We start from the raw sequence: 12351 nt of genomic DNA, 5'->3' as shown, positions 1-12351 counted from the left end.
CCTTCCTTCCTTCCTTCCTTCCTTCCTTCCTTCCTTCCTTCCTTCCTTCCTTCCTTCCTCTCTCTCTCCCTCTCTCTCCACACTGGGTGTGGAGCCCAACGTGGGGCTCGAACTCATGATCCTGAGATCAAGACCTGAGCTGAGCTGAGATCAAGAGTCAGACACTTAACCAACTGAGCCACCCAGATATCCCTCAAGATCTTTTTCTTGACTATCACATTAAAGTGCATTACAGCTAGGGTCCTGGCCCTCTTCACTTCTCTCTTTGCCATCTCTTCCAAGATGGTCCCATCTTGGCTTCATTTCTTTCTTTATCTCAAATTTTACATCCAGCTCATATATTTAGTAGGTATTCAATAAATGTGGATTCTCTTTCCTTTCACTTTCTTTCTATTGTCTTGTAAAAGAAAGTGCATCTCTGTCTTATCAGATGTATGAATAGAATATTCCAAGACTATAGTCCCCATTATGCATTAGGTCTTAGGAAGAAATAGGCATACCTGTTATTAAAGTGAATTTGGCTGATTGGAAAGGACAACAAATCCCTTGGAATCAGAACTGCATGCCTCTTTTGGTGTGGCTTGAGGCTCTCTGAAAAAAGAATGCAAGTCACCCTGCCTCAGAGCTTAGCATCGGCAAATCCTATTTAAAACTGTAGGAATCTTTTCAGACCCATCCCTGAAGAATAATGTTTTGTGAGCTTATAAATTAAGTAAGCAATAACTAGATGTGCTCATGCATGTCACTGGCAAGCAGAGTCTCTCTCTATGTGAGGCCAAATATCCAGAGATTTCACTACTTAGATAGAGATTGCCTGACATTGATCATAACTTTGGCCCTTTTCCTCTAAACTTCCTATTATTATCTTAATTCTCTTATTGGGAACTGTATTGGGAACCTTATTGGGAACCTTAATTCTCCTATTGGGAACCTTAATTCCCAGTGTCTCAGGATGATGTTCTAGCGACAGCAGGGTTTGGTGGGAAGGTGTTGGCATAAATCACAAGTGTTCAAGGTTGATAGCAGAGGATTCATCACCAAGGTGATGAATCTTATAAGCATTTATGATCGTAAACAAAGTAAAAAAAAAAAAAAATCCCTGCTTTCATGTAAATTTCATACACACATGTATATATACATACAAATGTGTGTGTGTGTGTGTGTGTGTGTGTGTGTGTGTAGAGAGAGAAAGAGCACACATTTGCCCGCCAGGAATTGGTAAGCTTTCTAAAGAAAAACAGAGATGAGTAAAGAGACGGATGAGGGGTGTTGGGGTGATGGATGGGAATTCTTTCAGGTGAGGAAGCCATCCTTGTTAAGGTGACATTTAAGCAGGACTGTGAATACAAAGAGTGGGAGCAAGCCATGATTATATGGGTTATATCCAAATGAAGAGTATAAAATACTAAATCTGTTCATCAGTACTTGTTTCTGCAGTTTGAAATAGGATGTGCGATGCTAAGCTCTGAGACAGGAGTGTTCTGTTTTTGGAGAGCCCCATGCCACACCGGAAAGCCTAAGAAACAGTAAGTCCCCAGGCCTTGAGGCAGCAGCCAGCTTGGCAGGCTGCAGGATGCTCTAAAGGCCCTGCGGCCAGACTAGAGTGGGGGCGAGCTGCGAACAGGTGAGGACTTGAAAGTTAGCCAAGGTCAAACCATGGAGGTCAGTGTAGATAACAGTAAAGCCACCAGAATTTATTCAGGGTTTTAGTTTCTGAGCAAGGGAAAGGCACCATCACATTTACCTTAGAAGGATTACTTTGGCTGCTCTGTGGAGAGTAAACTAGACCATTAATGGGGGGGAGACAGAGTAGAAGACAGGGCCCCTGATCTCAGCGAGTTCACAGTCTACTGGAAGGAGAGAGAGGACTATAACCAGAGAAGCCCAGCCTGTTCCGAGTTACTTTTGCAGAAGTCACTGCAAGCAGTGATCATTTCTCGTTGTAATGCTCCTGGCTTCAGGTCCTAATTTAGGATTATCAGAATGAACTTTTCCTAATTCACATTTTCTCTCCCAACCTTTCTTTTATCCCACTTGCTCTGGATTTTTCTATCATTTCTGTAAGGACAGTCAGTGTTTCTTGATCTGATTTATTCCTCAGGCCTTTTTTGTTTTGTTTTGTTTTGCCTTTGTGATTCCCTTAATCCCACTGAGGATCAATTTCTTCAAATGCACTGGCCCCCATATGCCAAATCCCAGTTATATTTAAAATTAAAGCTCCCCATTAAAGGCTGTATATGTTCCCTTGTGGCAAGGGAAGGAAAAAGAAAAGACAAGAACATTTAGAGAGAACTTGCAGTGTTCCTGGCACTGCACTTGCTGATAGTTGTGTGCATATTATCTCATTTAATTCTAGATGAAGAAATGAGGATTATAGGGAACTCAGACTCCACTTCCAAAGATGATTCTCACTTTCCATTCTGCTCTGGCGTTCTCAGATTGCTTCCTTGGCCTTTATGGTTTCTTCAGTCTCGGTCCCTCAGTCTGACAACTGGGGCCATCAGTCTATCAGCAAGTATTTATTTAGGCTTTCCTGAGCTAGGACAGTCATAGAACGAGGGTGATAATATTAACACCTTTCCTCCCCTAGGGTGTGCCAGGATAACCACTGCATTCTTGATGGCTCTTGGATGAGAAATGTTTACTAAACAGAAATAAGATAGAAATTCTAATGCCTTTTTTTGGCTTCTATTTGGCATGCAAGGATAAGAAAGTGCTCAGCGCGTTGGGATCCCCTCAAGAAAACTGAGGACTATGCTGACTTTAGGAGATAAATTCGCCATTTCAAGAGTGGACATCCAAGAGGAAGCATTTGATGGGTTGTTGGCTATCTGACCTGGAACTCATAAGAGAAATAGGCAGGAGATAAAAGTGTATATTTGAAAGTCCTCAGCCCTAGATGGTACCTGAAGCCACGAGAGGAAGATGGGATCACACAAGGGTATAGAAAGAGTGACAAGAGGGACAAGGACAGATCTCTGGGAGACTTAAAATATTTAAGGGACAGAGGCTCCTGGGTGGCTCAGTTGGTTAAGCGTCTATCTTCAGCTCAGGTCATGATCCCGGATTTCCGGGATCGAGTCCCACGTCAGGCTCCCTGCTCAGTGGGGAGTCTGCTTCTCCCTCTGCCCCTCACCTCACTTGTGTTCTCTTTCTCTCGCTCCCTTGCTCTCTCAAATAAAATCTTTAAAAATATATATTTAAGGGACAAGTAACGGAAGACAGCCAGCTGGGGAGGAGGCAGGAAAACTAAAAGAGTATAGTGTCTGGAATCAAGGGAAAGAGAACAAATGAGTAAGAAGTGGTCAAGTGGTGCAGAATGTGAGAGAGAATTCAAGGAAAATAAAGGCAAAAGATGGTCCATTGGAGTTGGCGGCAAAGGGTATTGTTCCTCACTGTGGGACCAGTTTCAGTAGACTCCATATTGTGGAGGGTCAAGAAGTGAAGGAACTAGAGACAGACTTTCTCAACTCCTGGAAAGGGCACAGATGTCTTCTGGTTAGACTATGTGTTCTGATTTTTGGTTTCAAAATATGGTCACTACATTTCTAGACAGCCCAAGAATCCCAAGAAGTAGACTTATAGAGAGGCAGGGGAGAGTAGAGATTCTAGGGGTTCTGTCTTCGTTTAAGATTGTGAGCAATAAAATCTGAAAAAAATCATCCCTGACTCTTGGATTTTTTAAAGTTAGAAATGAATTTCCTACGATGGGAAGGGAGGGAGAGCTCTTTATTGATTACCTATCATTTTATCATGCTCAGGCTCGATATTTAATCTTCATAGCAGCCTATAAGGTGAGAAAATTAGCCCCAAGTACAGAAAAGTAAACTAGACTTGGGGAGGTTTAGTGTACCTGACCACCCAGCTGTAACATGGTGAAGTCACTGTGTGGTTGTTGACACTGTATTTTTTTCATCATATGCAGCAGGGACCAGGGCAGCAGGAATTCCTCCCTCTGAGAGAAGATATATGAGCCCAGAGTTTGTGAGAGGGAGGGAGAACCACCCACTTGAAACAGCTAACATGTGATCCCCAAGCTGGAAGAGGGCAGACCGCCATTTGAGAAGGAATTGGTAAAAAATACAAAATGAAACAAAGAACCAAAAAAGGCATCATGTAAGGTTAAAATTATGTGAATAATGATGTGCATTTGTTATTATAATGTTTTCCAAGTGCATTTCATTTTGAATGATATACTCAGATAGCGCGCATGGTAAGGTATAATTGAAAAAACATGCAGGAGAATGGCTGCATTCAAAGAATAAACATACAGCTGTGAGGAGGTTAGGAGTCAAAGGGGTAAGCATATGCCCCGTCCCCCAGGGATCTCATTAGTGCATGAGTGACCATATATGTAAGAGGCTAAACGAATCTCAGTGTTTGCAAAGACCCACGGTAAATGAGACAATGACGAATCAATAGTAATTAGGCCTATAGATTCTTATTGACCCAGATGTCTGAAACCAAATGACCTGCCCTGAGATTCCTTGAGAGGGAAATGAAATGATTTATAGACATGTGCTTTAAAAAAACAAAAAAATCCCTTTAAGTGCAGTGATGGTATTCTGAAGTGGGATATTGCTAGAATCGGTGCAGACTCTTGATTCCTGGCTCAGGAGGACGTTCTCATGGCTTTTGTTGTCACTGTGGTTCCTGTTGGACCATGAGCAGAGGGAGCTGGGCAATAGACAAGCAGAATGTGATCAGATTCTCCCAGGTGCAAGGCTCTGGCCCTGCCTTCTATGGAGGCCTCCGGGACCCTTTCCTTACACTGTCCTGGAATCATGCGAAAACAGAGTTTGAATGTGGGCTTCCTTCAATGAGTTATCTCTGACCTGGGTTACAGAAAGCACATGGCATCAGAATCACACAGAGGAGGGTTTATTTAAATTCGGCCTTGCTCTCCTGTCTTCACTTCTTTAAGCGTCCTTCTGGAAAGGGGTGTTACCGGTACTGGGCTCCTGAGCCTGGGGTTGAAGGCCTGTGTGCTGTCAGGCAGGTGGTGGAGCTGATGATGCTGTGGCGGGTAAGCCTTTTTCCAACAGTGTCATTATCCTCCTAGGAGGATCCAAGGCAGAAGATGTTTACAGATGGAAATGAGGTGTCACAGCGAGAAGCAAAGAGATTGCCTCCACCCAGCATACCTTGCACACACACGCAGGCATGCTCACACACACACTTGCACTCACTCCTGAGCTTACAGAGACCTGATTTGTTTTGGTCTCGGAGTTCCACGTGAAATTTTTATTTAAGAAAAGAATTTGAAAACCACCATTCTACTTGTTTGTTTCTTCCTTTAAGCTTAATTTAGGAGACTTTCGGGAACTTCTTGGGCTCCATGGGAACATTCAGTGTCACAAAACGAACTAGAAGTCTCCGAGCTGCACTCCTAAAGCATTTTTAAAATGCAAATAATACCATGTTGGGTATCTCAGATACTAACCTCCCTTGGACATTGATTTCCTATACTTTTTCTCCAGCCATTATTCAAGCCATGCTTTTAACCTTTAAAGCTATCTTTCCACGGTCACCAGTGAGAAGCGGCTTGGATGCCACCCTCTGATAATCCCACTTTCCTCTAGAATCAATGGTTCGAGACTTGGAGAAGGAAGCACGTTTAAAGAGGGGAAGGGTGACCCATTTCAATCTTGGTGCCATGCAGTAAGATTTAGCTCACTAAGATAGGTATTATGATGCCCATTTTATGTATGGGATAACTGAAGTTCAGAGAGGGTGACTCACTGGCCCGTGTCACCCAGCTAGGATGGGTGGAACCCAGATTTGAGCCCAGGACTACCTTGGCTCCCAGTCCGCTCATCTCTGTCTCCCTCTCACACAAACATGTGAAGACTGAGAGGTGGTGTGACTCCCTCATTCTGCACCCAAGGAACCTGAGCCTTAGAAAGGAGAAAGAATAAACGCCATGCCATTTGGTGCATTTGGGTTGGAAATCAAGTCTCCTAATTCCTGATCTAATTGCACTTCTCTGTCCTGTCACTTTCTTTAGCCAACTCCCATCCTGAGTCCCGGAACTTGCCTTTATATTTGTCACCTCATCATTATTGTTACAGTTAGGAATACTGATTTTAAAAAATCCTTCACATATATACAGTATTGTACAGTTTGCAAAATACACTATCTTCACATACAGAGTCTCCTTTGATCTTCACAATAACCCTATGAGGTAAGTTGGACAGGAATTATAATATCTGTTTTTACAGATACTAAGAAAGTGGTTCAGAACGTTTGAATAACTTTCTCATGATTACACACCTACTGGGGGTAAAGCCCCTCCCGGACCTGGTGCTCTGATTCCAAGCCTTTCCACTTTGCACCAGGACATGCTACCTGTTCTTGGTGATGGCCCAGTATGATCAGAGAGAGCAGTATGCTGGTTCCTGTGGGCTTGGGTAGTTTCTCTGCTGAAGGTTTGGGACCCTGCTTTCTTTCTGGATCTGATATGGAAGTACAAATCGTTTCTTTCTGCAGAACAGTTTGCTTCCCAATCCTGCCCCCCCTTTTAAAAACAAAATCAACTTCTCTTCCAGATGCCAGAGTGTATATGCATATTTGAACAGTCACCTGGATCTGATTAAGAAGGCTCGGCCTGTGGGTTTTCTCACTGTTGATTTACATGTTTGGCCAGATTTCCATGGCAACCGGTCTCCCTTAGCAGATCTGACACTGAAGGGCATGGTAAGTAACAGCCAGTCCTTGCACTAAGGTGAAGGCAGGCCAAAGGGCTACAAAGTTTGGAAGAAGCAAAGTGAGGAGAAAGGAAAAGAGGAAAAATAAACAGGACAGGCCAAGGGCGCACAGGCTTTTTGCAGATGCACCACTGTTTCGAAGGCTCTTGCAGCTCCCCAGGATGAGCTGCTGAAAGTTCTCATTGTTTCTGAGCCAACCTTGAAAGCGTTAAAAGCACTATTTCTTATATTTAGCTACTGCTGCCTCTTTGTCCTGTGGAGCGGCTGGAAGTCGTGAGCCACTGCCTGTGTGATTTTTTTATTTACATCACTCTGCAGAGTCATGTTTTCTCCCCCGCCCCACCCCCCACAGGCCACCCGGTAAATAAGTGGTAAATATTACCACCCATGGTCTTAATTGCCACAACCACATGTCTGTTCAGGCTCTGAGTCAGAGCTGTTCAGAGTGCATGTTAACATTATTAGGATTTCAGATTCAACTTGGCTAAAAGTAAAATAAAATTCATAACTTGGATAGATGGAGCTGCTGGTGACCTTTGGGGTCACGGGTGGTGCAGAAGATTCTGGGCCCTCCTGGAGGGGCCAGGATGAACTTAGGGCAGCGTTTGTAGCCCCCCCTAAGCTAAGATAGGGCACCCTGGTGGCCAGGTGAGATTAGGTGGCCAAAAGTAGGATAGCCATTGAGAATCGTATTTGAGGTTTGAGGAAGCATGTTCAAGCTGGAGAAATAGAACTAAGCTTCAGAGGCCAGAAGGGACCGCAAATAAGAAAATAAGCCAGGAATTCAGAATCCAGGAAGATGTCAAAAAGTTGAGAAGCAGAGTGTGCAGTGAACGGAGGCAGGGAGTTCAGAGTGGAGGCCGTGAGCAACGCAGGGTTTACACGGCGTGACGGTGGTGCAGGCTGCTAGCTTAAAGAGCTTCAAGACTCAAACTTCTATGGTTTTATGATTCATTTTATTGAGATTGTTTTCAGTGTTTTTATGATGCCAACAGGAAGACCTGATCTTTATTTTCATTACCTAGTTGACATAATCAACTTCTGCTAATAAAAAGGAATCATGGGGAAAGAAAAGAAAATTGGACATAGCATAGGTTATGTCTGTCTGGAGTCCATGAAGTGTGCCCACACAACAGATAATGAACTTGGCCTCCTTACTTGGCCCGTGGAAGCAGAAGAGGAATGTCAGGAGAGGGCCATGTGGCCACAGGCTGCGGCCAGAACGCTGTACTTGCAGATAACTGACTCTCTGGGTACAAACAGAGGTTGGGGAAGAGCACATTTTGTATGGATACAAAAGTGAGTGTCTTAATTGAAAACAAATATCTGAAACCAAATATAATGGACCTTTAAAACGTTAAAGATGTTAAGAAGCATGGCCAGTTCATAAAATGACCCAAAACAAAGCATGGCTAGTAGTGAAATGATCGTGGGTCTGGAGTCCATGGACTTGGACCTGGAGTCCTTCCCTGAGGCCCTCTCTTGCCAACTTCTGTCATTCCCAGCGTGGCAGGACCCATGGCTTCCAGTGGTTTTTGTCTGTTTCTTAAAACCAAGCCTGACATCTGAAGACTTAAGAGTTACCATCATAAGGATATTCTTATAAAGGTAACCCAAATCCAGAATGTAATCCCCAAGGAGTCAGTGGAGGGCTTTGAAGAATGCCTGCCTCATTATAATGAGTACAGCTAAGTACATACTCACCAAAGAAGACTACTTGTATGAGGACGTCTCCCAGTTGTATCAGGAAATCCTAGTATGTTTACTTTTTTAAAAAAATTTTATTGTTTTATATTTTTTATTTTTATTTTTTTAAGATTATTTATTTGTTTATTTATTTAAAGAGAGAGCACAAGCAGGGGGGAGCGGCAGGCAGATGGAGAGGCAGAGGGAGAAGCAGGCTCTCCACCGAGCAAGGAGTCTGATGCGGGTCTTGATCCCAGGACCATGGAATCATTACCTGAGCCAAAGGCAGACACCTAACCAACTAAGCCACCCAGGTGCCCCCCCAAAAAGTTGTATTGTTTTATAAGCAAACCTCATATATCGCTAGGTATTTCTGAGCATTGACTTCCTTTTGTAACTGCTTGGATTGGGTTTACATTGGAATAGCTGCCACTCTGTGAGCTTACATCACCACACTGGAAGGAGAAGGTGACCTCAATAAGGAAGGAAATTCTGGGCTAAAAATTTCTCCCAATATTTCTCTCCCTCAGTTTTACTTTTTTTTTTTTTACTTTTTTTTTAAAGATTTTATTTATTTATTTGACAGAGAAACACAGCGAGAGAGGGAACACAAGCAGGGGGAATGGGAGAGGGAGAAGCAGGCTTCCTGCGGAGCAGGGAGCCCGATGTGGGGCTCAATCCCAGGACCTTGGGATCATGACCTGAGCCGAAGGCAGACGCTTAGTGACTGAGCCACTCAGGCTCCCCTCCCTCAGTTAGTTTCAGATAACATCATACTAATCACCCTGAAATCTCTATTGTCCTGTTCTCCTTTGTCACAACCTGTAATGACTACTGTCTCCAGCACCCATTCAGTAAATACTTATTTGGTACCTAGACCCCAGAACAAAGTATGGCTATGTAGACACAGTAAGGTACAACAAAGCCGATGTTCCTGGAGCATGATTCAAGGGAGGAGAGGGATAAAATGTATACATAGCAAGTAGAATTGTCAGGATATTCCTAGTAGGGAAAGAAACATACATGATTTCTTCTTTTGGTTCCTGAAACATTTCTCTGATTATATACTATGTAGTTAATATGTACTTAATTGATAGCATGGAGATAAGAAAGAAATCATGTATTGCTTTAAAAACATACATATGAACAATTTGCTAATATGAGATGGATTAGTTGCTACTCTTACTATCCATATAAGTATTTAATATCAATATTAATGCAGCCATCCTCTACTTCATTTGAAAATAATGTGAAGATGCAAAAAAAAAAAAAAAAAGCATAAACTCATGCTGACTTTGAAAATTCACATCACATGTCATTCAACTAGTGACACTAGAATTGACAGTCTCAGAATCTGGGAAGATTTTCCAGAATCTAAAAGACTAACTGGAACTTGTTGGTTAAATCTATGACATATGAACAAAGTGAACCTCCAGGCTTGCAGGAGCTCGGACCTCTCCATCTTCTGCTCCTTAGCTGAATGGTACAAGTTCCCTTTAAGCCTCAGAACAGGGCAGTCCTCCCTCTTCTCTGCTGCCAATGGTTTTAGGGTGTTTGGTTTTCTGGAAGCAGCCAGTGAGTTTAACTTTCCAGAACTCTCCCACAACCCAGACCTTATCGTCCCTTTTAGTTCAATCCATCAGAAAACTGCCAAACAGGAAGCCATCTGGGCACGAAGTCCGATTTGGAATGATGGGTGATGCCCTGCATTCTAAGGATCCTGAGTAACACTTTGTTACTGGGACATAGATAGGAGTTTGGAGGAGGGGTGTAGGTTTGCATGTCTGCTGTCCATTCTAGGGTTAGAAAACTGGGCCGTGGTAAGGCCACCAAAGCTACTCAAAACAAAAACTGCTGGACTCAGAACTGGCAACTAGCTATAGATCTGAAGAGGCAAACCCACATTGCAGTGAGTGGGGCTGAGAGTAAATCATGTGTACGGTCTGCTGTGAAACACTGAAAATGTATAGCTCTCTAGTTAAAATGAATAAAAAAATAAAGTGAGTCTAGGGGCGCCTGGGTGGCTCAGTCGTTAAGCGTCTGCCTTCAGCTCAGGTCATGATCTCAGGGTCCTGGGATGGAGCCCCACATCGGGCTCCCTGCTCCGCGGGAAGCCTGCTTCTCCCTCTCCCACTCCTCCTGCTTGTTCCCTCTCGCTGTCTCTCTCTCTCTCTGTCAATTAAATAAATAAAATCTCTAAAAAAAAAAAAAAAAAGAAAGTGAGTCTATTAGGAAAAACATGTTGCATGCAAAGCAAAAAGAGTACCATTGGAACACTTAGGGAAAGGCCTCAAAGAATTATATACTATTCAAAGCAAAAGGAAATATTAAAACCTCTTTGGCATATTCAGTAGGATTTTTCTTAAGGGCACATCTCTATGAAATAGGGCAGAAACTTAGTGGGAAAAAATGAGCTCAGATAGAAAAGCAGTGGAATGAGAAGAAAAAGGAAATGATAAAGACAATTAAAAACACAGGAGCAGAATTAAAACATGCATTGAAGGCAATGAAAAATAATTTTTACGGAAGAAAATAAGATCAGAGCTGCCATATGACATAGGCTGTGTTTTACATTTATTAGAAAAACATTTTGAGGGGCGCCTGGGTGGCTCAGTCGTTAAGCGTGTGCCTTCAGCGCAGGTCATGATCCCAGAGTCCTGGGATCGAGCCCCGCATCGGGCTTCCTGCTCGGCAGGAAGCCTGCTTCTCCCTCTCCCACTCCCCCTGCTTGTGTTCCCTCTCTCGCTGTGTCTCTCTCTGTCAAATAAATAAATAAAATCTTTAATAAAAAAAAAAAAATTTTGAGGGTAGAGACTTCCTATGGCATGTTTGCTTTTAAATTTTCAACAGTGTTTAGGTCAAAGACGGGCATCGAATAATTGCCCTATGGCTAAGCGATTATTTCAGTCTTTACTTGTCAAGGGAGGAATAAACGGTGACCTACCCAAGGTCACCATGACAAGAAATGGGGAGCTTAAATAAAAACATGAATCCTGACTTCCAGCATGCACATCCCCACAAGGCTGCCTTAACTCACACCTCTGGACCTCGCTCGATGTGCTGAAGACTCTAAGAAAGGAGTCCTACCAACCATCATGTGCATGATTTAATACCGAACCACACTTCTCAGCCTAGTCCTCGGTTCCCTGCTGCGAAAACCAGCCTTCTCACTCCTTCTCCCGTGTTTATCCCTACCCTGGGCCTTGGATTTAAGCTCTGACCTCTCTCTCCTCAGTCATGGTTCTCATTTCCTTCACACCCTCACTGACTCAGATTCCAGGAGCAATCACCACTCCTGGTTTGACCTGGTTCTAAACCCTTCTGCTTCAGGTGCCTACCCTCGGAAGTAGGAACAGGGCATGACCCAGGACTCTTGCCATTATGCATGAGAGCATCATTTTCTTCTGTTCTGGCAACAGTTGGCTCCCTGTCATGTGCCTCGCTGCTTCATTTTTCCTTTGGTGATGCAGTACTGACCCGTGACACTGGGCAAGAAAGAGGTGGAAGTTCGGGGGTGGGCAACTTACTAGTGTGCCTGGACCAAGTAGCCGCCTATGCAAATATTTCTCCTTTCCGCTTGATACATTAGGGTACAGGACCAACACGTGGATTCCTTGAAGGGTCATTGTCAGAATCAAATGGGGAGACTGTCACATCGTGGACAGACAGCAACAGCAAATACTTTTGAACCTGTAGCTTCTGCTTAGTGGCCCTTATTTGCACTTTAGAAGATGACTAGCAGGCTTCTAAGTGTGGCCTTGGAATGCTGAGCGGCCAGTGATGAGCCATCCACCTTAGCCCAAGGACCAGCTGGACTCACCAGCCATGGAGGTCATCCGCCGCGAACAGCCAGCTGGTGTAGCTCAGCAATCACCTGGTCCATCATAGACCACATCTCACACAGGTACAGAGATTAGTCTTTCTCTGTATGTAAGTCCTTGGCCCTCAAGTCCCTCAA

General features: G+C 43.7%; 1 protein-coding gene across 23 annotated transcripts in view; it reads left to right on the top strand.

Annotated features, from left to right (window-relative positions):
• Positions 1–12351, top strand: part of FGGY (FGGY carbohydrate kinase domain containing) — a 393096-nt gene that overhangs the window by 282159 nt on the left and 98586 nt on the right. For 22 of the 23 annotated variants that reach the window (XM_035018448.1, XM_035018444.1, XM_035018446.1 and 19 more), the window contains one exon: positions 6549–6696. The exons of the other annotated variant lie outside the window; for it this stretch is intronic. In XM_035018448.1, coding sequence (XP_034874339.1) covers positions 6549–6696 — 148 coding nt within the window. The remainder of the gene's footprint in view (positions 1–6548; positions 6697–12351) is intronic. 23 annotated transcript variants of the gene reach the window in all.

The sequence above is a fragment of the Mirounga leonina genome, unplaced genomic scaffold, assembly GCF_011800145.1.
Source record: "Mirounga leonina isolate KUSES-001 unplaced genomic scaffold, KU_Mleo_1.0 Mir_173, whole genome shotgun sequence".
Classification (NCBI taxonomy): Eukaryota; Metazoa; Chordata; class Mammalia; order Carnivora; family Phocidae; genus Mirounga; species Mirounga leonina.
The sequence above is the reverse complement of the archived record's forward strand: the minus strand, read 5'-3'. Positions and strand labels throughout refer to the sequence as shown.